Below are 27,530 nucleotides of genomic sequence, written 5' to 3' on the forward strand. Positions count from 1 at the left end.
ACAGGACCAAGGACAGAGGCTAGCCAGGCTGACTGTTAGTGTGGTGTCTTCCTAGTTACTCCCCAGTCACGTGCTTGTTTCTCCCCACACCTCCCTCAGCGCCACACCCAATGTCTCTTACCCTTTGTAGATTTCTATGCCCTCTGAGAAACTGTGAGGAGTCACCTGAGGATCCACCCCTTCTGCCTGCTTCCCTTTGAACTGGGCTGCAAATCCACAGCTTTTCCTTACATGTGCTGCATAAAGACAATTGTCCATTCCATCTTGAAACCAGAAGCCCACACTGTAGGCTATGATGGGATGTTCCTCAGAAAGCTGAAAAAGCACTGTGTGGTTTTAAGACATAGCTTTTATGGGCTGGAGGACAGCTCTGTGGTAGCACATAGGTCAGGTGTGCACACACAGACTGGATTTCATTCAAGAAGGGAAGATAGAGATTCTTTGACAGTATATTTCCTACAGTTTCTGCTAACACACAGGGCTGAACAGTAAGCCCTGCCACACAGGCTCAGATGTGGCTCACATGTGGCTCAGATGCTACCACGGATCCTTGGGATTTCAGCAGTGCATCGGAGACACTGGCACCTGATGCAACTGCATGCAGTGGGGAGGTGTCACGGCGTTTCCTTTTCTGACCCTTCTCTATTCTTGCTTAAGCGGGTCCAGTGACAACTTCATATCCATCACTCTTCTCCCTCACCCTGTCAGTGTAGTACTAGGTGTCCTGGAACTCACTGTGTAAACCAGGCTGGCCTAGCTCACAATGCTTGCTTCTGCTTCCCACGAACAGGGCTGATGTAACACATAAAGAGTGCGCTTGCATGCTTTCACGAAGATGGCCCACTTTTGCTTGTTTGAACATTAGCAAATCTTGCTGCTGTTACCATCATTAAAGTGGTAGAGCTACGAGCTAGCACCCAGAGCTTTGGGTTCCTAAGTTGAGTCTCCAGATGCTAAGACTGTGGCTGCTCTCCTTGCTGTCAGGCCTCGGTCCTTATGGCTCCTGTGGCAGTTTCTCAGGCCAGGCACTGCTCTTCCTGAGGGGCAAGGGCAGGCAGTACTCAGAGCCCAGCTGCCTGCCCTCCCCCACTCACCCTCCTCAGAACCCTCTGCCCAGCCCTCTGCTCTCCTGAGGTTCTACTCTGCATCTGTAGAATAGGATGGCTGTCCCTGGATCACAGGGAGGTTGTGAGCATTAGCTTTCCTGTGTACAGAACCTGCCTGGGAATTGTAGGTGTTAGTTTCTAGGACTGCCATATTCCATAATACCCAGATGGGCTGGATTAAACACAGTGATTTACCTTCTTATTGCTGCTGAAGCTGAGGTCAAGGGGACTGGTGGGTATTTCCTGTGGCTTCTTTTCTTGGCCTACAAATAGCTATCCTCTTGTTATGCCCTCACACACATAATTCCTGCTCTCTATTTACAAATCTCAGGCCTGCTTTCATGACCCATTTACACCCAGTTACCTCTTTAAAGACCCTATCTAGATGCAAGGACATCTGGAGTACTGAAGGTGAACACTTCAGGTAGGGACTTGAGTGCACACTTCAGCCTGTCTTGCACAGTTTATGTAACTTTTCATCTCCAATAATTCACTTGGGTGATATTGGACCCAAAGGACATAGGAGACATCGTATCTTAAATAGCATCATCGATTTCAGTTCAAGAGCACCACCATTCAGTTCAGTGGATACAGGCACCAGGAAGAGATGCAGATAAGAGATGAAACTCATCTTATTCCACCAGGCTCAGTTGCCCTGAATGTAAGCATGGCATGTCATTGACCTAAAGGTTTTCCTGTGTTTAAAGATTCCTATTTTTCATATGGCACAGCTGCTATAAACACCAGACACTAAGCACTTTTTCTGTCCCCCTTCTAGGTGATTGAGAAGAGCCTAAGTGGTTGGTGGTACATTCAGATGGAAGATAAGGAGGGGTGGGCCCCAGCGACCTTCATTGACAAGTATAAGAAGACCAGCAGTGCCTCGAGGCCCAACTTTCTGGCCCCCTTGCCTCATGAGATGACCCAGCTCCGGCTTGGGGATGCAGCTGCAACAGAGAACAATACGGGTCCAGAAGCCGTGGGGCCCTCCAGACCCCTGCCTGAGGCACCACACGGTGCTGTGGACTCTGGGATGCTCTGGTCCAAAGACTGGAAAGGAGGAAAAGAGGCCCCAAGAAAGGCATCTTCAGACCTGTCTGCGTCAACAGGATATGAGGAGATCTCGGACCCCACACAGGAGGAGAAGCCCAGCCTCCCTCCACGCAAAGAGTCCATCATCAAGTCTGAAGAGGAGTTGCTGGAGAGGGAAAGACAGAAGATGGAGCCGCTCCGGGGCTCCTCCCCCAAGCCCCCTGGCATGATATTGCCAATGATTCCAGCAAAGCATGCCCCGCTGGCCCGGGACAGCAGGAAACCAGAGCCCAAACTTGACAAGAGCAAGTTCCCGCTGAGAAATGACATGGGGTTAGAGTGTGGCCACAAGGTGCTGGCCAAGGAAGTGAAAAAGCCCAACCTCCGGCCCATCTCCAGGTCTAAAGCTGAGCTGTCCGAGGAGAAGGTGGACCCCACCTCCCAGAATCTGTTCATGAAGTCTAGACCTCAGGTTAGGCCCAAACCAACTCCTTCCCCCAAGACAGAGCCAGCTCAGAGTGAAGACCACGTGGATATCTACAACCTCAGGAGCAAGCTCAGACCTGCCAAGTCTCAAGAGAAAGCCTTATTGGATGGAGAAAGCCACCATGCTGCTGGGAGCCATGACACAGCCCTCAGCAGAAGCTTCCTTCCCGGGGAGGGACCTGGCCATGGCCAGGACAGGTCTGGCAGACAGGATGGGCTGAGTCCAAAGGAGACACCCTGCAGAGCCCCTCCCAGGCCAGCCAAGACCACAGACCCTGGGCCCAAGAATGTGCCTGTGCCTGTCCAAGAAGCAACCCTGCAGCAAAGACCTGTGGTCCCACCTCGAAGACCCCCACCCCCCAAGAAAACCTCCTCGTCACCACTGTCGTGCAGGCCCCTTCCAGAGGTCAGAGGGGCACAGCGTGAAGAAAGCAGAGTCGCTCCTGCTGCAGGCCGGGCCCTCCTTGTCCCTCCAAAAGCCAAACCCTTCCTCTCTAACTCCTCAGTGGGCCAAGATGACATGCGAGGCAAAGGTGGGCTGGGGCCACGCGTCACTGGCAAGGTGGGAGAAACCAGAGAGAAGGCGGCTTCCTTCCTCAATGCCGATGGCCCAAAGGACTCACTTTACGTGGCCGTGGCCAACTTTGAAGGAGATGAAGACACCAGCAGCTTCCAGGAAGGGACAGTGTTTGAAGTCCGGGAGAAGAACAGCAGTGGCTGGTGGTTCTGCCAGGTCCTCAGTGGGGCTCCTTCCTGGGAAGGCTGGATTCCTTCCAACTACCTCCGGAAGAAACCCTAGCTTCCCCGCCCTGCCGGGAGGCCCAGCAGTCCCTGCTAGCCTTCCCCACGTATTTAATACGCATCTTAATTTATCAGTCTCCACATCATTTCGAGGAAGGTGGCCATTGGGATGCTGTGATATCCTGTAGCCTGGGGTCTGATTCTCCTGTTGTGGCTTCTCCAGAAGTCTCAAAAGCCACAGCCTTTGCCAGGTAGAAACCACGTTACCATCCTTGTCTGTGGTAGAACCCATCCTCATAGGCAACATCTTGTTATCCAGAAGCAGGATAGTGACACAGACCCCCAGAACTGACACCAGCCACCTGGAAGACTTCCAGACCACCCTCAATGCTCAATTTGGCATAGAGGGACAGCCTCACAGCCTGTGACAACTCGCTCTAACTTCTCCATGTTACCAGAAGCCCAGTCATGGCTTTGTTCACCGTTCTCAGAATACCTGGTGCCAGGAAGAACCGAGTCCCGAAAGAATCAGCCTCCGGGGTTTCTGCTTCTAAGTCCTGAGCAGCTGCAGCTGCCCTCAAGTGGTCCTAGAGATTCACTCGGTTATCCTGCCTTGGACCGTGATCAGTCCTAAAGGAGCACGCTTCACTTCACTGCTAAAGCCACTGGTCCATTCAGGGCTTTTAAATTCCAATTCCCACCCACCTCCCTCAGTCCCTGGAACAAGAGTCTCCACGTTTGTTTAAGTAAGGGGCCAGTCCTTCACAAGGCACATGGTCCATGAGTGCTTCTTTGCCTAGTAGGTGCCAAACTGCCCTTGGCCTTCTGCCTTCAGGTTCTGTCAACCAGGCTCCCTCCCCTGTCTATTGCACCCATTTTCTAGTTGAGGAAAGTGAGGCTCTACAGGCCCCAGGATATGCTAGGTAGGAAGTGGCTGAAGGAGGCTTGAGTCCAGGTCTGCCTGACCCCAGTATCCATGCTCTTCTCCCTGCAAGAACAACCAGAGAGGGAAGAGATGGAGGTTGACTGGGTATCAGGGTAGGTGGCCTGGGGGCTTCCTTATGTTATGAGCAAAGGGATGGTAGTGACTGCCCTGGACTCACAGCTGTCTCTGCAGGACAGGGTGTACCCTGGATCCTTAGTAGCAGTTACAAAGCTTATAGCCTGATACCCTGTGTGTGGAAGAGAAATAAAGGAAGCCGAGGCACTGTCCCTCTGGTGGCTAAGGACCAGCAGCTTGGTCTGTGCCAAACTAAGAACAGTACCCAAGGGCCTGTAGTGTCCTGCCCCAGCAGCAGCTGCTGCTCCGTGTAGAACAGTTGGCTTTTTAGCGTGCTCTTTCCCTGGGAGAAGCCCAGGGTAGCCCTTCCCTATTTTGACCAATAGACGGCTAAGGCCTGGAGAGGTCCACTTAGTTATTGCAGAGCTAAAAATCAGGACCCAGATTTCTAGCTCCCAGCCCAGACCAACTTGTACCTATGAATGGGCTTCCTGTGAAAGCGGGGTAGGGTTGGGAGGGCCAAGCTCCATCCCATCCCACAGTCCCTACAGAAGAGGGGACAGCCCTGTCTGGTTCTACACTTCCCCAGTGTTCATTTTTAATGTGGTTTGGAAACCACGAAGCCCCCTTTCCCAAGATGCTTGCATCTTACTTGCAGTGCCAAAGATTTTGTGCAAGGGGATCCTTTCTGCACCCCACCCCTGCCCAACTCTCTCTGCTTTCCTCTGACCCACCTGGCGCTGTCACTCTCTTCCTCTGTTCAGCCTGCAGTCCCCTACGCCCCACCCCCACCCCCCAGCACTGGGCCTGGGTAGGAGGCACCTGAAGGATGACCCTGCTTAGTCTGTGCCCTGGGCCTCGGGGGAAAGCGGCAGTTAGGGAGAGGGGAAGCTGAGAGAGTCTTCAGCTCTGGAGCAGCACTTGAGAGCCTCATGCCCACACCCACGCTGTGCAGGAATCCTCATAGCTTTCTATTTGTTGGTGGTTTTTGAGTTTCGACACCTCTGCTTGACCAGCTTTCTGAAGCCGTTTTACAGGCCTTTGGTTGTTGCTGTTTTGTTTTTCCTGCTTGCACTTGGCTCTCTGTGACCTTCTCAAGTATTTTACAAGTCCCTTCTATGCCGCAGATGCTGGGTAGACCAGGGAGCGGGGAGGGGGGCATCACCCTGCACTGAAGAACTGAGCTTTGCCCACTAGCTCCAGTGAAGAAGTCATCTGCCTTCTACCCTCCTCTCTGGTCAGCTGAGGCAGAGCAGACAGGCCTTCCTGTGGGCAATGAGAGAATTTACCTTTTGTCCTATCCTTGTGCTGCTGTGAACTGTATGTGTGCCGGGTTCCCTTTCTGTTCACTGTCTTTTTCTTGGGTCACACACACAGTCTGAAGGTTTCTGTGGCAAGCTCCATCGGCCATAGTGCTTCATCACTAGCCTGGGCAACCGGAAGCGAGTGGGTCTGCAGAGCCAAGTCACTCACCCAATTTCCCTTGCCTGGGACTTAGCTTTTCAACATCCAGGACTGTGGTCACTCCTGTCGGGATGGAGCATATATGCCAGACTCCCCCTCACCCCCCATCCCTGCCTACTTCCAAGGCCAGGGTAGCAATGTCTGGGCCAATCACAGATCAGATCACCGACACAAACTTGTGCCCCTCCCCTGCAACTAACATTCACATCAACTCTGTTGATGTGATGGCAGGGACCACCTCAATACATAATGGGAAAGTTAAGGTATGGAGAGTGAAGTCACATCCTGCCTTGTTCAGGTTCGGGCCACCAGCAAAGAAATGTTACAGTTCTGATTTTAGGTGTCTCTCCCTCAATCCCCTGACCAAACATTGGTCATTGACCAGATGGCCCCTCTTGGATGAACCCTGCTCTCTGGCTCCATGGTTGCATTGTTTCTGCCTGAGAGTAAGTATAGTACCCTGCCTCTGGAAACCTGGGCTTGAAAACAGCCATTGCTAGATGGAAACTTTGCTTATATTTTCTGGCCAGAGTCACTCTTGGCCATTTATGTTAATACCATGGCTCCCGGCTGAGGCCAGGGGTGGTCTGTGCTCCAGCTACTTCTAGTCCTGCCAGGAAATGGCAAGAGCCATGCTAGGCGCTCACAGGCGGGGTGTTTTGTTTTGTTTTGTTTTGTTTTGTTTTTGAGCCTCTGCCACCAGACCGCCCCATAGAGTTGATTTCTATGGCACAGTTCTTGACCTTAAACTGTCTCTGAACCCACTGGGGACTTGGGGAGTGGATGGAAAGTGGGGATACATGTGCTTCACTAAAGAACAGGTGCCAAATCTCCCCACAAGAACTTAGGACAGACAGTCTAGTGTTTATCGCCAAATTCTGGCCCTTAGTGAGAGGAAGAAACTGACCATCTAAGGAGAGTGGTGTGGAGTTGTGGTGCAGCCAGAAAGCAATGGCCCGAATGTGTGGGCCCCAGGCTCCATCCCCAGCATCACAGATAAACAAGAACCTTAATGGCTTAGCTCCTGTCCTTCCATTGAGCCCAGGGCTCTTCAGTGTCGACATAGTCCATACCCTGGGAAGCCTTGCCATTTCTTTGAACAGTGTGGCCATCTCGGCCCCTTCGGTGGCTGTCTAAACTTTCCTTCAGGGTTTTTCCTGTATACTATGGACAGCCATATCCTACCACAGACCAAAGATTCCCTGAAGTCAGAGGGGTGTGGACTGAATGGGTAGAAAATTAATTTGTATCAAGGCCCAAGGGTTTGCCTTTGCCTGGAAGAATTGCTCCTAACTTGCTAAGGTTCTAGCAGCAGGACTGACCTGACCCCAAGCAGAGCTGTACAGTTAAGACAATGGTTCGTACTCCTCACCTCCTGGACAACCGTCCCACAGACCAGACCTTCCTGCTCTAGGGAGTGATGCTTGGTCCCCGGTGCTATCTAGTTGAGGTACCAAGCCCCTCAAATGTGAGGGTTCCATCTTCTTCCCTGTCTCTGTACTCCTTCCCCAAGGAAGCCCTCTTAGCTCCCATCAGAATGAGGGCTTAGCTTCTGTCCTTCAAAAGACCAGACCCGGTGCCATCGCCAGTGGCCTTCCCTCTCACCTCTGCTTTTAAGAGCAAAGGTGCCCTGCCAGGCTTATTACAGCAATAAACAATTCTAATGCAATGGAGGTGTCCGGATTATGCCTGCAATGCCTTTGTGCCCTGTAATTACTAGTAGCACCTCTCGTACATACCAGAGAGTGTGATAAACTGTGGTCACCTTAGCCATACATGGTTCCTGTTTCGGGGCCACTGAGGTTGCTTCTAACATCCCTCCAGAAACAGTGGGCTCTAGACAGCGTGGCCCACTGTATTCATGGGCCCACAGCTGGTGCTGGGAACCCCTGGGTTCTCAGCCCTTCTCACACCCCCTAGGCCAACTGACAGGTCCTGGTGGTGGCTTTTATCTCCCGTGAGTGTTTAATGTGAGGGGGCAGGGGATGAACACCTAGCTGTAGCATGTAGAGACTGTATACCATTAGTCTTTTCTTTTTTAAAATAATAAAATGCTTGACTGGTTTCAAGCTTCGTTGTAAAGATGTAGTGTTTGTGGATTTCATCTGGCTGAAAGAGATACATGCCCCGGTGTCTGGACTTCATGCGTTGGTGTCTGCACTTGAGCTCTTTGTGTCTGAAGAAGAGAAATAAACAGAATCTGTTCAAGCATTGCCTAGAAACAGGAGGGACTCTTTCCTGGGCCTCGGCAAAAGACTGAAGGTCTTTTATATATGCTGGATGGGGCAGGCAAACCCACAAAGGAAAGCCACATTATATTTGGGGAGGGGGGTGTCTCGATTCTACCGAAAGAGTAGAAATGTCACATGTCCAGGATGTCTTGCTCTCACTGACACTGTCTTCTGGTGAACAAGAGTGCAGGAAAGTAGGGGGGAAAGGCAGCCATAGTTGGGCTACAGGACTGCCCAGGTTCTCTGTTCACAAGAGATATTTATTAGTTTCTCAAAGGTAGAACCAAGGCAGTCTTGGGAGGAAACCCACTGTTGTTTGCCACCCTCCAGCTTTAATATTTATGGACCTCCCATTTTATCATTTTTCATAACACTGTACCAAAGTGTGTGTCACCAACGCAACATGAGAAGGGGTTCTGTGGTCCAATCTATTTGGTTATTCTTGCATGCGGAGCCTTCCATGTCCCCTGGGCACAGGAAAGCACTAGCAATGGAAGATAAAGGTGCATCAAATGCTTGATGACATTTAACCCATTATTTCCAAAATGTATTTGATGAGAGCCCTGATATTCATCGAGACATTTTAGAATGCCAAACAGCACATACTCTGCCTCAGAGCCTAAGCACTGGTCATTAGCAATGTCACTGTACCCCGTTGCCCCTGTGCCCCTGTCTGAAGCCTCTGGCCTTCACCTTCATGTCCTACCCTGCAGAGAAACCTGGATGGGTGGGAGGGCTTCTATTTAGAGAGAACATAAGATTCACTGATTTTTTCCGAACCCTCAAAATGCTCACCTGGAGAGCTCGGTAGAAGTCCCTCAGCGAAGATTCTAGAAGCCTGAAAGCACTTACCTTGGAATAGTGACCTAATGATCCTGGAGCACTGAAGGGTGGACTGCCCACAGGCTGCTGTATGCACGGACTTCCTACCTTCCTATCCCCTGCATTTACTATGGCACATTACACTTAAGATTTACCATCTTGGCTGTTTCTGGTGCAGCTTCGTGGCATTATGCACATTGTAACCCAGCCATCACCAAAACTGTCCACGAAGCTTTTCCATGCAACTGATGTCCCATGCACGCTAAACACGATTCTCCATTCTTCCCACCACATTCCCCAGGCCCCCACTCTACTTTCTCTCTGTGTACACTGACTCGCTAGGTACTGCACATAACTGAAGTCATCTAGTTGTCCTTTTGTGACTGGCTTATTTCACTTAACAGTGCCCTCGTGGTCGATCTACATACCAGAATCCCATCCCTTTTAAGGCTAAATAATAACCCTCTATGCATTAGCTTATACTTTCTTTAGCCAAATGAGTGCGCGGGTGTGTTCTATCTTTTGGCCACTGTGAATAACGCTGCTATGGACACAAGTGTGAAGCCAGGTGCATGACTCAGACCTGTCATTCCAGCATGTGGGAGGCTGAGGCAGGCAGACTGCCGAGAGTTCTGGGCTAGTCTGCAGTACATAGTGAGTTCCAGGCTAGCCTGGGCTACAGAATAAAACTCAAACACAGGGGAGCTGGAGAGATGGCTCAGCAGTCAAGACTATATAGTGCTCTTACAGAGGATAAAACCTCAGTTCCTGGGCTGGTGAGATGGCTCAGCAGGTAAGAGCATTGACTGCTCTTCTGAAGGTCCTGAGTTCAAATCCCAGTAACCACATGGTGGCTCACAACCACCTTTAATGAGATCTGATGCCCTCTTCTGGTGTGTCTGAAGTCAGCTACAGTGTACTTCTGTATAATAATAAATAAGTCATTAGGCCAGGGCTAGCAGGGACTGAGTGAGCAGAGTTGACCAGAGCAAGTGGGGCTGAATTCCCAACAACCACATGAAGGCTCACAACAATCTGTACAGCTACAGTGTACTCACATACATAAAATAAGTAATAAATCTTATTTAAAAAAAAAACCCTCAGTCCCTACACTTGATCTTAGCCAAAAGGCCGAGAAGCAATAACCCCTCAGTTCCTAATGTCCATGTTGGACAGCTCATAATCCCCGGTAACTCCAGAGGGTCTCACTCCCCTGGCATCCATGTACTGACCTGCACACACACACACACACACACACACACACACACACACACACAATAATCTTATGCTGGGTAGTGGGGGTGCACATCTTTAATCCCAGCACTCAGGAGGCAGATACAGGTGGGTCTTTGAGTTTGAGGCCAGCCTGGTCCAGAACGCTACACAGAGAAATTCTGTCTCAAAAATAAATAAATAAATAGATAAATAAATAAATAAAGTTTATTTATTTAGGCAGAGGCAGGTGGATTTATGAGCTTGAACCCAGCTTGGTCTGTAGAGCGAGTTTCAGAACAGCCAGGGCTACACACAGAAACCCTGTGTAGAAAAACCAAAACAGTTAATAATAACAATTAACAACAACAATTATAATAAATCTATGAAACAAAGGCTGGTAAGGCAGCTCAACAGGGAAACAAGCTTGATGCATAAGCTTGATGGGGCAACCTCATAAATTCAATCCCTGGAACCCACAGGGAGTGGACAGAGAGAACCAGTTCCACGAAGTTGTATTCTGGCATTCAAATGGGCACCGTGGCACACATGCCTGAAGGCACACACAATGATAACAATAGTGTTTAAGTGGCTTTTAGCCCAGAAACTTAAAATACCCAAGATTCTACTTGCAAAACACATGAAACTCAAGAAGAAGGAAGAGCAAAGTGTGGACAATTTGCCCCTTCTTAGAATTGGGAACAAAACACCCATGGAAGGAGTTACAGAGACAAAGTTTGGAGCTGAGACGAAAGGGTGGACCATCCAGACACTGCCCCACCCAGGGGTTCATCCCATAATCAGCCACCAAACCCAGACACTATTGCATATACCAGCAAGATTTTGCTGAAGGGACCCTGATATAGCTGTCTCTTGTGAGGCTAAACCAGTGCCTGGCAAACACAGAAGTGAATGCTCACAGTCAGCTATTGGATGGAACACAGGGCCCCCAATGAAGGAGCTAGAAAAAGTACCCAAGGAGCTGAAGGGGTCTGCAACCCTATAGGTGGAACCACAATATGAACTAACCAGTACCCCCAGAGCTCGTGTCTCTAACTGCATTTTTAGCAGAAGATGGCCTAATCGGCCATCATTGGGAAGAGAAGCCCCTTGGTATTGCAAACTTTATATGCCCCAGTACAGGGGAAACACCAGGGCCAAGAAGTGGGAGTGGGTGGGTAGGGGAGCGGGGGGTGTGGGGGGGGAGGGGATACAAGACTTTTGGGGATAGCATTTGAAATGTAAATGAAGTAAATACCTAATAAAAATTGGAGGAAAAAAAGATGCCTGTTTACAAAAATTTAAGTATATTGTTATATATTTCTTATGAAAAGAGATTACATAGAAATTTACAGAAATAAATAAGTAATTCTGAGGGTAAAAAAAAAGTATATAAACACCTGTAGAAGTCTTCGATTTGATTTAAAACCATTGGGTCACATGGTGCTTGCATGTGTGTATGTGATTTATACTTCTGGGTACAGTTGTTCACAGGCCGGAAGACGACATCAGGTGTCTTCCTCTACCCTCTTCATCGTCTGTGATCAGACAGTGCCTCTTGTTGATGCTGGAACTCACCCATTTTGGCTAAGTCGGAGTCAGTGAGCCTCTGGGATCTGTCTCTTCCCATCCCATGGTGCCAGGATTACTGGCACTAAAGGCCATGCATGATTTCTGTTCAGAGCCTGGAGGTTTGAACTCAGATCTTCTCACTTTCACAGAGGGCATTTCTTCACACACAGCTATAACCCCAACCCCTATGTTGAAGCATTTGAGGGACCACCATAATGTTTCTATAGCTCCCCGTTATTAGTTTCTGGTCACATTCTTGAATAAAAATGGTTGTTCAAATTTAGGTGAGTTTGTACCCACCTAGAGATAGCAAACTTCTTATACACCCCTAGTATTTACACTTACACTATTTTAATTATGGTACCAATATATAATATGTATATAAGGAAAACAGGTGCAAGCGTCCTCCTTGCTGCTATAATAGAAATCAAAGACAAGCGCCTTGGAGCTGGAGCGATGACCCAGCAGTTAAGAGCACTGGCTGCTCCTCCAGAGGATTTGAATTTGATTCCCAGCATCCAGATGGCCACTAAGAATCTCTGTAAGTCCAGTTCAAGGGGCTCCAATGCCATCTTCTGACCTCTCAGGGCACTAGACACACATATGGTGCACAGACATATATGTAGACAAAATACCCATATACACACATGAATACATATTTTTTAAACTATGACCACCTTTAGAAACCACTCACAGCTACCAAGATTGTACCTAAGCAACACTAACAGCCTCAATGTTGCTACTCATCTCCAACATTTGTGTATTATAAACATGTTCATATATTTACACATATAAGTGTGCATACATTATGCCCCCCAGCTTTGCTGCAGTTGTCTCTCTGCACACGGACATATGGAGTCTTAGTGGGGGCAGGTGCTTGGAGTCTTTCTAGATATGCTGTACTGTGAGGCTCACCTTACTCTAATGGCAATACTGGAGAAGCTTTGGCCAGGCAGAATCCATTTTACCCTCATTGGGCACAAATATATCACATTGGTATGAAGTCACACTTGCATCTTTTCTCCTCAGCCTGGGAAATTAGAAGTACCAGTCTGAGGCCCCCATTCCCTTGTTCAGAGCACTTGGTTACTGGAGCCAACATGCGTGTCCTTTAGCATTTCCACGTCCATTTTTATCTTAATGGAATCAAAATGAAAACCAGAAAGTCAATACTTCGATGTATAGCTCACTGCTAAGTTGCTTGCCTGGCACAAGCGTGGGCCTGAGTACCATCCCTGATGCTGTAAAATGAGAAAGGAAAGGATGCCAACATTCTCATTGGGAAGTTTTGCTTTTGTTTTTGTTTTGTTTTTTATAGGCATGTATTACTACTACTCTGGGCTCCACATTAGCTTTTTAAAATTTATTTATTTTTATTTCATGTGCATTGGTGTTTTGCCTGCGTGTGTGTCTGTGTGAGGGTGTCAGATACCCTGAAAATGGAGTCACAGACAGCTTTTGAGCTGCCATGTGGTGCTGGGAATTGAACTCAGGTCCTCTGGAAGAATAGCCAGTGCTCTTAACCTCTGAGCATCTCTCCAGCCCCTGGGAAGTTTTGTGGGGTTTTTTTGTTTATGTTTTTTTGTTTTGTTTTGTTTTTTTCTGACTCTGCTTTACCATCCAAGCCTGGAATGAACAGACTTCCCAGCTGGAGACTTTCTGAGGAACTTCCCTCCTTTTTGGGGTGCCCTCTCTACAGGGCAGAGGAAAGCACAAAAGCTTGTGCAAGCTCTGGGTGATGCAGAAGTGCCACACAAGATTCACTTTGGACTAGAACTGGCACCCCAGTGACACATGGCAATAGGGGGGCAGGACAGACAGACACAAGGCTCCTGTAGTTTCCTTCTTGCCCCTAAATAGACTGTCGGAAATAGAATGGGCAGTAGGAAGCTGGTCAATTTAATCAATAAGTTATTTCATATATTTCCATATGAAAACAAAAAAGAGTGTGTCGTGCAACAGAATAAAAGGTGACCTATATCTTAAGATAAAACTTCAGAGATAAAGACTTCATAGAAATATTGACTTTGGTGGGCTGCTTGGGGCCAAGCCCCAGAACTAGGCTCAGAAGAGAAAGTGAGACAGGAAAGAGGACCAAGTGTTCTGTCACTAGACCACAACTATGGGCAGACGTGCTTTCCAGTTGTGTGCCACTGGCTGGGTGCATTGTCAGTTCACACTAAATTCTACCTAGCATGCTCAGGAAAAAAGTGGCCCTCACAAGGGCCCTGGCCTTCCTGGCTGACAAAGGAAGAGTGTCTTAGTTAGGGTTTTACTGCTCTGAACAGATACCATGACGAAGGCAACTCTTATAGGGACAACATTTAATTGGGGCTGGCTTACAGGTTCAGAGGTTCAATCCATTATTATCAAGGAAGGACCATGGCAGCATCCAGGCAGGCATGATACAGGAGGAGCTGAGAGTTCTACATCTTCATCTGAAGGCCACTAGAAGAAGACTGATGCTTCCACACTAGGTAGAACTTTAAAGCCCACCCCAACAGTGACACACTTCCTCCAAGGCCACACCTACTCCAACAAAGCCACACCTACTCCAACAAGGCCACACCTACTCCAACAAGGCCACACCTACTCCAACAAGGCCACACCTACTCCAACAAGGCCACACCTCCAAATAATGCAACATCCTGGGTCAAGCATATTCAAACCACCAAAAAGGGTTTGTTTATAAAAGCAAATTCTTCCCCCAAAATTGGAGCTTTTCAAAACTTTTTCAACCAAGGACTGAGGAGATGATGTAGTCATTTAAATGCCTGCTATACCAGCATGAGGAGTTAAGCTCAGAGCTCCAGCACATACCTTCTTCAGATGGACATGTTGGCGTGTGCCTGTAATCCCAGCACCCAGGAGGCAGAGGCAGAGTTGCTGCAAGTTTGAAGTTAGCCTTATGTACATACTGAGTTCCAGGCTAGGCAGGGCTACAGCAGGCGATACTACCTCAAAACAGAGACACTTCAGCTCTTCCCCAGAGCAGGAGAGTGAGGCCTGCACCTTATTAAGTGTTGTCTGTATTTAACTGCCTTTATTTTAACCCTTGGCAGGGTTTTAGTTAAGAAATGCATGTTTTAGGAGAAAGAGTCACTGAGAAATTCTCCACTCCCAGGACATATTTCAACTATTCAAAAGCAGGACAGGAATAGAAAAGACAATCAGAGACTAGTACCTATTTCCTCTTTCTTTCCTTCCTCCCTCCCTCCCTTCCTCCCTCCCTCCCTCCCTTCCTTCCTTCCTCCCTCCCTCCCTCCATCCCTTCCCTCCCTCCCTCCTTCCCTCCCTTCTGTCTTCCTCTCCCTCCCCCTCTCCCCCATCCCCTTCTCCTCCTCTCCCCCTTTCCTCCCCTCTCTCTTCCTCTAGTTCTCTTTCTCTTTCTGAGACAGGGTCTCACTGGGTAGCTCTGGCTGGTCTGGAACTTCTGTGTAGACAAGGCTAGCCTTGAGTTTGAGAGACCTGCCTGCCTCTGCCTCCTCAGTTCTGGGATTAAAGGCTTGATACCCACTCAAGTCTTCTTGATCACTTTTTATTTTTTGAGACAAAGTTTCTCAGCTAACCTGAAAAAACAAATTTGAAAACAAACTCAGTGAGCAAGGCCAGCTGGACAGTGAGCTTCAGGGACCTACCTATCTCCAACCTCCTGGGTTTCAAGACTTTTGACTTGGGTCTGGAGATCTGACCTCCGGTCCTTGCATTTGTGTGTCAGGCACTGTATTGGTGTTACCACCTCCCCCACCCCATCCCCCATCTAGAGCTCTCCTTCTCACACCTGAACACACGGAAGGTGTGGGTACCAGACCACAGGCTCACATGGCTGCTGTGTGCCTTACTCATCAGTTCCGTCATCAGCTACATCATCCTATGAGGCTGAGGACAGCAAAACACTGTGGAGACAGCAAAGTGCTTTGCTGACAGGGAGACCAGTATAGAAGCCTTCTTCTAAGAACAGTCTCTGTCTGCCCATGGGGGAGGCCTGGTACTGTGTTCATGAGAGGCAGAGCTTACCCCTCCCCTCCAATAAGGGAGTCAGTAACATCTGCGGAGAACATGCTCTTGGCTGGGCATTTCCCTTGTACACACATCATCTAGGAATGCGGGGCCCCTTGAGCAGGCCCCTCCTTTATGGCCCAGACTCAAGGCAAACAGATTTCCTGGAGCAGGGCTGCCTCGAAAAGAAGGGCCTGGGCTTGGAGCCTGTGTGGACAACCCTGAAAGTTCTATTTGTGCCTGAGAGTGCAGAACACCCATCTTCTTTCTGGAATCTACTTCTTTCTGGAATCTACTCTAAATCATGTGTGTTGCTGGGAAACTGGAAAAGAAGGATGTATTTATAGTGTGACTAGGAAGACCCCTTATGAAGGGCAGGCAACTATGTAGAAGGTTATAGGACAGCTGCAAAAAAACCCTAAAATTCAATGATGGAGGGGCACAAAGCAGGAAAAAGCAATCTGTTTGTACAATACTGGAAAGGCCAAAGCCCTGTGCATGGCAGCATCGTTATTAAAACTTGACCTGGCCGGGCAGTAGGAGGCAGAGGCAAGAGGATTTCTGAGTTCAAGGCCAGCCTGGTCTACAGAGTGAGTTCCAGGACTGCCAGGGCTATACAGAGAAACCCTGTCTCAAAAACAAAACAAAACAAAACAAAACTAAAACAAAACAAAACTTGACCTGAGTGGCCCTGTACCCATCACTGCTGTCACCTTGCCCCGCCTGTACCAGCCATTTTTCAATATTATATTATAAATAGATTAACTAAGGCATGACATGTGTCACCTTAACAGGAAGCTTTATCTCTGCGACAATAATCAGAAAGCTTTGTATAGTTTGAAGAAAAAAAAAAGTAAGTTCAGAAAAAATGAACTAGCATCATGTTCCAGCTAGGCTTAGTCTCATGGTGAGGAGCCTGACTCCGAGGCCTGCTCATTCTCTGTCAGGAGACAGGGAAGTCAGCACCCTCTAAGAGGCATTAAAGACAACACCAAATGCAGGTTGCACAGTCCTTAGAACAAAAGAGCGGCAAGATCACTGGAAAGTCCCAAGTGCACACAACTCAGCACCAACCATGCATCTGACCTGCCCATATTAACCTGTCCACACTTGAAAATATGTTGGATTTCCATGCCTTGGTCAGGTCTCAAGAGCAACAGCAATGCAACCAGAAGACAGATGTGGTAAGGAATCAGGCCGAGGGAAGCGGCTCTCTGGAAGTCAGCCGTGTAGCAGGGGACAACACATATATTTCAGACTCTCCAAGTGACAGGCAAACAGGACAGGCACACCTAACTCACCTTTTCTGGGTTGAGAGATAAGTATTCAATGAAGTTTATGGTTAAAATGATTTTGATTGTAATTAAAATTATCTGATTACCTTTTCAAAAGTCCCACCTAAAATTAAAATAAGTTTTTTTTTCAACTCATTGTGTCAAAGGAAACAAAACAAGAATTCTCTATAGAGACTGTAGCTTTAGCATGTGTCACACTGCATTGTAATCTGTTGTTTATGTGACTGTCACCTCCACTAAACTGAGCGGGACCCTCTAGGCAAACATCTTCTGTCACTCCTCCTCTCCACTTCCAGAGTCTCTGGGAGAGAGCTGGCTTCTCAACTCCCCCACTCCCCCACCCCTGCCGTTTGCTGCGTGAACAGGCCCAGATGGGACAGAGTGGAAGAAGGTGAAAAAAGAGTCAAGAAAAACCCTAGACTGCTTCTGATTTGTTTTCTTGGTGTGACACAGAAGCTAAACAGGTTTAGTGATCTGAGATTTTTGCCAGCAGAACACAGGCGGCAGTGACAATACCTGTGGCATAGAGTTAGTGTCAAGATTACACTTGGGATGATTCACACAGCTCTGGGATACAGTTAACAGCAGCTGCCACCACTATCCTTACTGTATGACAGATTGCAAATGACTTAGCTTGTTCAATACAATTAATAAAATTAGCTTGTACAGAAGTAGCCTGCAAGGACATATATGACCTATATATATATTGAGTATCTTAGAACTCAGAATCACTTTGAAGTTTAGATTGAAATATTTGCATATTGCAAAATGAGATATGCTAGGGAGGAGACTGAGCCAAATATGAAATTGATTCATGGATCATCTACACATAGCCTGATGACAATATTATTTTAATTTTTTAAAACTTCGAGGTTTTTTGGGGGGGTTAGTTATTTTTATTTGTGTGTGTGTGTGTGTGTACTTATATGGTGTGTGTGGGGGGGGGGTACACGTGTGTTGCAAGGCATCTGCCCTTGAGGAGGATGCCGGGTTATCCTGTTCTACCTTTGAGTGTCTTGTTCCTTTGAGATAGGGTCTATCTCAGCTTCACTCCTGCTGCTGTGATAAAATACCTTGGCAAAGCATCATTTGGCTCAAGGTTCAGGTACAGCCCAGCTCTTCCAGGAATTCAAGATGGCAGAAACTTGATGCATCCGTAGTCAAGAACAATAAATTAATATATGCATGGTGCTCAGCTCCTTACGCAGCCCAGGAACCCTAGTGTTATAGTTCCATTCTGTTGCTGTAAACAAACAAACAATAAACACTCTAAGAAAAACTTAAGGAGGAAAGCGTTTATTTGGCTTACACTTCCAGGCCACAGTGTCCATTGCTAAGGAAAGTCAGGACAGGAACTCGTGGAGAAACACTGCTTCCTGGCTGGCTCTCTGACTCACTCACAGGCTCATGATTAGGAAGCTTTGTTATACAACCCATGATCACCTGCCTAGGGATGGCGCCTCCCACAGTAGGCTGAGCCCACTTGTATCAACTAATACTCAAGACAATCCCCACAGGCCAATCAGATCTTGGCAGTTCCTCAGAGACTTTCATAGAAACTCTAGATTGTATGGAGTTGACAAAGGTAACAAGAACACCCAAGCCCAGAGTATGGTATAGCTCACAGTATAGTATAGCCCACAGGGGGTGAACCTTCCCACATCAATTAATGTGATTAAGATAATCTCTCACAGACATTCTCAGAGATCATTCTCCCAGACGACCCTAGATTGTATTGAGTCAACAATTGAAATGTAACTGTCCCCTGATTTTTCTCACTGAACCTGGAGCTAGGCCAACAGCCGGAAGACCCCAGTGATCATCACACTTCCCCACCATCAGCCCTGCCCTTCACATCCAGTTTTTTAAGCAGGTGCTGGGAACTTGAACTCAGGGTCTCATGCTTGTCCAGCAGATGCTCTTATCCACTAAGCCATCCCCCCAGCTGCGATCCTGTGGAATCTCTCAGTTGTGGCATCATTCAACGCTCAACAAGTTTATGACTTTAGAGTGGTTCAGGCTTCAGCTTTCACATGAGGATCATCAAAGAGTTCCACCTGCACTTATACACATGTGCACACAGACAATGAGTGAGCTGTTGTTTGTATAGAGTGGACATTTGTTGAGGTTGGCTATTTTTTTTTCCTTTCTTCACGTAGCATCACCCCCATTTGCCTTTGAGGAATCACTTTCCCTTCAGTAATTTGGATGGGACCAGCTTCATTCATTGGTGGGCACGAGCACGTGGCCTAGATCTAGCCAATAAGTGTATCCCGCTCTACAGAACTCAAGCCACGCTGGTGGGACCGGATCCCAGGACCTTTGCTGCAGAGTTTGATGGTGATGGCGAAGACTTGTCAGACTTGTTATTGTCTACTTCTTCCTGTCAGTGTCTGGAGTCTTGTTTTTGTTTTTAAAGATTAATTTATTTATATTATGTGTGAGTATACTGTAGTTGTCTTCAGACACACCAGAGAAGGGCGTCGGATCCCATGACAGATGCTTGTGAGCCGCCATGTGGTTGCTGGGAATTGAACTAAGGAAGAGCAGTCAGTGCTCTTAACCGCTGAGCTATCTCTCCAGCCTGTATCTGGAATATTTGCTTCCAGGTCTACCATGCAGGCAGGATTTAGTCTACATGCTGTTGCATTGTCATTTCAGGGATGGAGTTCTCCTGACAAAAGAAAAGTAGACCCAAACGGTAGTCTTGGAGTGACACTGTCTAAAACTCTGGTCCAGCTGTGCCTGACAGTCAGTCAACGAACCCCTGACAGGTTGTTTTTTATTTAGTCAGTTTGAGTTGAGTTTCAGTCACTCCTCACCAAAGAACTACAATGAACACAGAGATTTAAGTTATCTTCAATCTTTTGTCCTGTTCAACTGGACCCATTTGGAGATTGCTTGTACCAATTCAGTTCAATGCTTGAGCAATAAGGGTGTTGTGGGGATGTGTGGAGGAGACTGGGACCACAAGATGAACAGGACAGTCTTTGTCCTCATTGATAAGGCCTGCTCCTTTTAATATAACTGTAGCCATTTTACATTTAGTCTTCATTTTGCTCATAAGGTGAAATTAAGTTCAGGTTCTCAGACTCTGCGTCCCAGGAGTAATTATTTGTAACTGACACTGAAAATTTCTCCTAAAAGTTCACAATGCTATGGATGTATTATTCACGCTCTGTTATCTCAGTACTCTGGAAAACCCCTAACCACCACCTCACTTACCTCACTTAGGACCAATCAGCTTAAAGGTCAGCTGATAATACTTTGTCTAGCTAGCCAAAATGTAATACTGCTCCCCCCTGTCTTTTGGGCTTGATTTTCCTATAAAAACCTTGCCCTATGAGCAAACCAGCGTCACAGTCTTGCTTCTGGGTCTTCCCTGTGACCCTGATTGATCAGCCTGAATTAATCATTCACTAAACCTCTATCCTAACTGAGATTAGTGTCCAAGTGGTCAGTGTGCAGCTATTCCAGATCCCAACATTTTGGGGGCTCATCTGGGATAGCCATCTACCCTTGAGGCTCCCATCAGATATATATATATATATATATATATATTTTTTTTTTTTTTGAGACAGGGTTTCTCTGTGTAGCCCTGGCTGTCCTGGAACTCACTTTGTAGACCAGGCTGGCCTCGAACTCAGAAATCTACCTGCCTCTGCCTCCCAAATGCTGGGATTAAAGGCGTGCGCCACCACGCCCGGCTTCCCATTAGATATTATTGAACACTAGAAAGCCAACCAGGACCTTCGTAAAGGAAGTACATAACTCTTTGCTGTTTGGGTTTTGTTTCTGGTGTGGTCTAGACCTCTGAGGCTCATAGAAGAGAAGATGGACACACTACTCTTCAAGCCAGGGGACAGAGGCCACTCTGGTTTCCCCCTGGGTGAAGGGGGACAGATTGCAATCCACCCCTTTGGACTTGGTGGAAACTATCATCTGGGAGTTCCACCACCCATTTTTGTGCTCATTTTTAAAACCGGTTCTGTCAGTTTCTGTCTTTTGCTTTCAGTCTGTTTGTTGGCACTGTTCTCTCTGTAACCTTAAGTTCTATTATGGTGCAATCCTTTTTCCCTTGACATCTATCTTGAAGCAATTTTTGTCATTTCCAAGACTTCCAGAGAGCCACCAACCTGTCTGGCAACCAAGCTTTCCTGGTAAACTCAGGGCCCTTTGTGAACTCGAGTGACATCTGAGAGGTCTTTTAAGATCCCTGATCTCCTTCTGATCCAGACCATCATTCTCTGTCATCTGGGTCACCCTGACCAGGCCCCTTGTGTCACTGTCTGGTGGTATCTGTTAGCAGACCCTCCCCACTGGTTGAAGAGTCAAGCCCCTCCATCACCACAAACATGGTGGAGAAGACAGTCATCATCGAGCACCCTCACTCTTTCTCCATCAAATGTGCCACTTGTCACCCACTTCCCATTCTCTGTCAACTTGAGGACAACATGCCACCCCTTATCGGATGCCCCAGTACCTGAGGCTCCAGTCACACCCTCAGCACTACGTCTGTCTCCCTTCTCCTCCTCTTCCCCCCTCCTCCTCTTTCTCCTCCTCCTTTTCTTCCTCCTCCTCCTCTTCAACCTCCTCATCTGCCATAACTAGTCCACCCCATACTCTATAGGTACCCTCTTTGCCTCCTCGACAGATGCTATCCATTTATGTGGCATTGACCCCCCTCCCCCATGCACACACTCAGGAGGAAGAAGTGCCCTTCTGGGCCTATCAACCTTTCTCCACTAGTGATATCTGCAACTGGATGGAAACCCCAGGGTCCAATTTCTCTCCTGGAGACTACTCTTCATACCCACCAGTCCACCCAGGATGATATCCAACAAGTCCTATAGACTTTCTTCACTCTTGGGACCACATTGGGTGGGAGGCCCATAAACTTGTTCCTGGGGACAAGGTACCAATCCTTACACCCATTAGCAGTCATTTCTCCCCTCTCAGGAAACATTGACAACCACCTATCTGCTTTTTTTTTTGACCGTTTACAATTGACTTTTTTGAACATTTATTTGCTCATCAATGGAGTCATTTGGGAAGTGATCTTAGGTGTTGTGATGGTTTGTATATCCTTGGACCAGGGAGTGGCACCATCTGGAGGTGTGGCCTTGTTGGAATAGGTGTGACCTGGTTGGAATGGGTGTGTCACTGTGGGTGTGGGCATAAGATCCTCACTCTAATTGCCTGGAAGTCAGTCTTCCACTAGCAGCCTTTGGATGAAGGCATAGAACTCTCAGCTCCTCCTGCGCCATGCCTGCCTGGATACTGCCATGCTCCCACCTTGATGATAATGGACTGAACCTCTGAACCTGTAAGCCAGCCCCAATTAAATGTTGTTTTTTATAAGACTTGCCGTGGTCATGGTGTCTGTTCACAGCAGTAAAACCCTAACTAAGACAGGTGTGTATAGTGGTGTATATCTGTAGTGCCGCCAGGCTGAAGGAGGCAGGAAGATCACAAGTTCAAGACCAGATGAACCACAAAGCAAGACCCATCTCAAAAAGGTTAACTTTTGTGACTCACTTCACTCACACTGTGTGGTACCTCAAGGCTCATTTGGGTTGTGGTGTGTACAGCTGGTATTGCTGGCCAGACCGTATTTGGTTGCCTCTCATTGTTGAAAGGAGTTTGGGTGGTTTCCACCTCTTGGATATTCTGAGTATAGCTGCTATGAATATTCATGCATAAGTTATTGTGTAGGTCCACGTTTTTCAGTTGTCTTGGATATATACATAGGGATGGAATAGCTGGTTCATGCAGCAGCTATAAATATAACTTTTTGAGGCATTACCAAACTCTGTGCAAAGAAACTGTACCCACTTTCGCTAATGTCAGTGATGAGGGGGGAATGCCAACTTCACCAGATCCTTACTGACAGTTGTATTATCCATTTATCTTTTTAATTTTAGCTGTCATGATGCATTTGAAGTGGTATCTCATTGTGGTTTTGATTTACATTTTTCTTTTCAGAAAAGATTTATTTATATTCGTAGATGAGTGTTTTGCCACTATGTATGTCTGTGCATCACATACACAGCTGTGGTCTCAGAGGCCAGAAGGTGTCTGATCTCCTGGAACTGGAATAACATATGGTGTGAGCTGCCAAGTAGGTGCTGGGAATGGAACCAGGGTCCTCTGAAAGAACAGCCAGTGCTCTTAGCCACTGAGTCATTTCTCTCCAGCCCCTGATTTGCATTTTTCTAACAACTAATGATGTTGAATAATTGTTCAAATGTTTTTGGGCCATTCATACACCTTCTTTGAAGAAGTATTTATTAATTAAATTCAATACTTACAATCAATATTTGAGAAGGGAAAGTGGGAGGAAAAGGAGAAGTTCACCTATATAGGGAACTTGAGGCTAGCCTTGGCTACATGGGATCCTGCCTTAAAAGCAGAATGAAATTCCTCAACATTTTAATTGGGTTGTCTTTTTGTAGAAATTCTTGATACATTATGGGTATCAAACCTTCATTGGTTATACAATTCGCAATTTTCTCCTATTGGGTTGCCACTTACAATCTTTTGTATATGTGTGTGTGATGTATGTACTCAGTATGGATATGTGCCTGCTGGTTCCAATGTACATGTGTGCTTATGTGTGTGCAGACCAGAGATCAACACTGGGTGTCTTTTTTTGTTTGTTTGTTTGGTTGGTTTGGTTTGGTTGAAACGGGATTTCTCTGTGTAGCCCTGGAACTTGCTCTGTCTGCCTCCTGAGTGCTGGGATTAAAGGCGTGCACCACCACTGCCTGGCTTTTACCTTAATTGTTCTCCACCTTAATTTTTGAGACAAGGTCTCTTACTGACGCTGAAGCTCAGTGGCTAAACTCCTTTTGGTCTTCCCAGTGTTGGGATTCCAGAGATGGGACTTTTGTGCAGGTGCCAGGTCCTCATGATGTCTCAGGGAGCACTTTACCAGCTGAGCCTCCTTTCCAGCCCCTCTTCCCCATTTGAGACAGTCTCTCTGCTTTGAAGCCCGGGCTGTCCTGGAACTCCATATGTGTGTGCTACCATGCCCAGGGCTCTGTTGTTCCTTTTGGATGATGCCAACTGGTTTGTTTGTTTAATCCTATTCCTTTTCAAACTCTTGGCACTTGGGGTTGAACCTCTGTTCCCCTTGCTTTTTATGTAGCATCTAAGAAAGCAACCCCCAGCCCTGGGTCATAAGGAGTGACCCTTTGTTTCTTCTAAGACACCTATTGCATTAGCTTTTGGTTTTAGATCTTGAATTCCTTTGGATTCATTTTTATCTATGATGTGATACAGGCACTCAACTTCATTCTTTTGCATAAGGAAATCCAATTACCCTGTTATTTGTGAAGAAGGCTATTCATTCCCCTGCTGAATTGTCTTGGCTCCCTTGTGGATGCTCAATTGACCACAAACAACAGGGCTTTCTTCCTCCCATTCGACTCTTAGTGCAGTTTTAATTAACTTGTATTTCTTTCTGAGTTATATGTTTAAAGTTTACTTTAGTTTTGTCATGTATGTGAGTTGTCTGTCTGTTGCTTTTGCCAAATTTTTAACAGGAAGTCTTTGGACCCCCTTTCCCTCTGATTTTGGAGGCTTTCAAATATTAAAAAAAATCCATCCTTTTTCTATGACTCAAAAGGAAAGTAGTTCCTCCCTGTTGGTCACTTGTCTTCTACAATGAGTTTCAGCCACGTGAGAAGCTTTATTTTATTTTATTCAAGTGAATCAATCACTTTTTCTACACCTGGCTCTGTGGTATATTTTAATAGCCTTTCCCTGTACCCAAGTTGTAGAGTAATTCAGCCATGCTTTCAGATAGTCCTTGCCAGGCATTTAATCTTATATTTTATTTTGTGACTCTAACAGTGATCCAATTGGGACTTATCTTTGTTTGTGGGGTTGGGAATGAATATAAGAATTTTTTTCCAAATAGTTTTCCACTCACTCCAATATTATTAAATTTTTTACCTTTTGCATGTTCTTTGGTTGATCAACCACACTCCAGTGGGTGATCCCACATCCGATATTATGTAGACAGCACAAATGGGAATCAGTGGCCTATAAAAAGATAAAAAAGAGGACACAAGGGGCTGGAGAGATGGCTGAGAGGTTAAGAGCACTGACTGCTCTTTCAAAGGTCCTGAGTTCAATTCCCAGCAACCAACCACATGGTGGCTTACAACCATCTGTAATAAGATATGACGCCCTCTTCTGGAGTGTCTGAAGACAGCAACAGTGTACCCATACATTAAAAAAAAAGAAAAAAAATCTTAAAAAAAAAAAAAGAAGACACAAGGTTGGGAAGGGTCCCAGTAGATGTTTTCTCTGGGAAGAGTTAGGGAGAGGAGTGGGATATGATTATAATCAAAATACATTGTATGCATAGATGAAAAAATCTCAAAAAATTATATTTTAAGATACCATCTTTAGGCTAAGCTCAGTGGTAGAATATGTGCCTAGCATGTTCAAGACTCTGGATTTATTAATCCCATTGGGAGAAAATAAGACCATTACCACAATTTCTAAACCAAATTTGAAGCAACCTTTATTAAAGACTGACCAAAACCATCGACACTGGCCAGGTCCATCCCCAGGACTCCAGAGAATGGCACAAGTTACATTGATCAGAGGGTTATAAAGGTAAACCCACAAATCTACAAACTTCCTGCTTTTGTTCAATCCGGGGCAAGCATACATCCTGATGTATTTCCTGTCTATATATCTGCTGCGTATGTGTGACAAAGCACATATCCTGTGTAACTGGTGCAACCATGCTTGTTTACAGAGTCGAACATACATGCCTTGTTATCTTATATGAACAGTAGCCCCCAGCATCCAGGAAGTTGTCTTTGGGCAAGTGGGGCCTCCAGGTTAGAGGCATTTTTGTTGTATAGATATCTTAAGCACAGTAGTTTAACCTTAAAACATATGCATGCAGCATCAGAGTTCCAGCTGGGCCTGGTAGCTCACACCTGTAATCCCAGCACTTGGGAGACTGAGGGAGGAAACTCACTGGAAGTCTGAGCTACCAAGTGAGACCAAAAGATAAAGCAAATCATAGAGCGCCATCTTGATCATGTACAGAGCAGTACCAATCTAACTATCTCATTTTAAAACGTTTGGTACTTTTGTTTGGATTGAGTTAACTTTATCTGCTAATCTGGCGAGGAAGAAGAACCATCATCTAGTTAGAGAACAAAGAGTGTCTTCTCTTCTCCAGCAATTGCTTCTGTCTCTTTGAACATTTTCCTCATATACATATCCCTGGGTTTTATTATCATAAATTGTTTTCCTATGTTGCTAGGAATTTCTTGTATTAAATTTACTTGCTGATTGTGTGCACTGGACATGACAGAAGTCTTTTGCTGCTGGTTTGTATTTGCTTTGATTTTCTAAGGTTTATCAGGTACAGTACATTGGCGAGGAGAGGTAACTATATATGTTTGCCCAATTGCTTTTACATTTTTTTTTCTTGAAACAGGATCTCATGTATCCTAGTCTGTCTTTGAATTCCAGCATTTCTTGTCTCTACTTCCCCAATGCTGAGATTATAGGATACACTACTAAGGCTGTTTTTTTTTTTTTTTATTTCCTAAAGTTTTTTATTTTATATTTTTCTTTTATTTGTTTTTGTTTTTCAAGACAAGGTCTCACTATGTAGATGAGGCTGGTATTGAACTCACAGAGATCAGTCTGCCTCTGTCTAATCGAATGTTGGGATTAAAGGTATGTGCCAACCACTATGTCTGGCTAAATTTTGGTTTTCAATTAGCTTAAAAAGTAGTAAACCTCTAGCTGCATATGTAGCAGAAGATGGCCTAGTCAGCCATCATTGGGAAGAGAGGCCCCTTGGTCTTGCAAACTTTATATGCCCCAGTACAGGGGAATGCCAGGGCCAAGAAGCGGGAGTGGGTGGGTAGGGAAGCAGGGTGGGGGAGGGTATAGGGAACTTTCGGGATAGCATTTGAAGTGTAAATAAAGAAAATAGCTAATAAAAAAATTAAAAAAAAAAAGAGAAACAAACAGAAAAATTCAAAGAATCAACAACAACAACAACAACAACAACAAGTAGTAAACCTGGGTGGTGATGCATGTCTTTAACCTCAGCACGTGGGAGGCAAAGGCAGGTAGATCTCTGTGAGTTCCAGGCCAGGTTGGTCTACAAAGTGAATTCTAGGACATCCAGTGCTATAGAAAGAAACCTATCTCAAGCCAGGTGTGGTGGCGCATGCCTTTAATCCCAGCACTCGGGAGGCAGAGGCAGGCGGATTTCTGAGTTCAAGGCCAGCCTGGTCTACCGAGTGAGTTCCAGGACAGCCAGGACTATACAGAGAAACCCTGTCTCAAAACAAACAAAAAAGAAAGAAAGAAACCTGTCTCAGAAAACAACAACAAAAAGTAGTACCCATCTCATTTCCTAATGACTTTTCTATACTAACCCTGATCCCCTCCCCCTTCCTCTCCTGTTTCTGTTCCTGTGTGTGTGTGTGTGTGTGTGTGTATACAATACAACTTTCTCAATTCTCATGCCAAGCTTAACTTTCTAAAAAAAATTACTTTATTTTACATGTATGGATGG

At 46.4% G+C, this 27,530-nt stretch overlaps 1 protein-coding gene and 1 pseudogene across 2 annotated transcripts in view; one reads left to right on the forward strand and one right to left on the reverse strand.

Annotated features, from left to right (window-relative positions):
* Sh3pxd2b (SH3 and PX domains 2B) overlaps positions 1 to 8,051 on the forward strand; it is an 80,417-nt gene extending 72,366 nt beyond the window's left edge. The window contains exon 14 of one of the 2 annotated variants that reach the window (XM_006514712.2): positions 1,885 to 7,898. In XM_006514712.2, the coding sequence (XP_006514775.1) occupies positions 1,885 to 3,423 (1,539 nt within the window). In that variant the 3' untranslated portion in view covers positions 3,424 to 7,898. Of the gene's footprint in view, positions 1 to 1,884 lie in introns of both variants that reach the window. The other variant, NM_177364.4, reaches the window with a different exon arrangement.
* Positions 8,052 to 9,821: 1,770 nt separating this feature from the next.
* Positions 9,822 to 10,025, reverse strand: Gm51948 (annotated as a pseudogene).
* Between the last annotated feature and the right edge of the window lie 17,505 nt (positions 10,026 to 27,530).

Source organism: Mus musculus, chromosome 11 (genome assembly GCF_000001635.26).
Source record: "Mus musculus strain C57BL/6J chromosome 11, GRCm38.p6 C57BL/6J".
Lineage (NCBI taxonomy): Eukaryota > Metazoa > Chordata > Mammalia > Rodentia > Muridae > Mus > Mus musculus.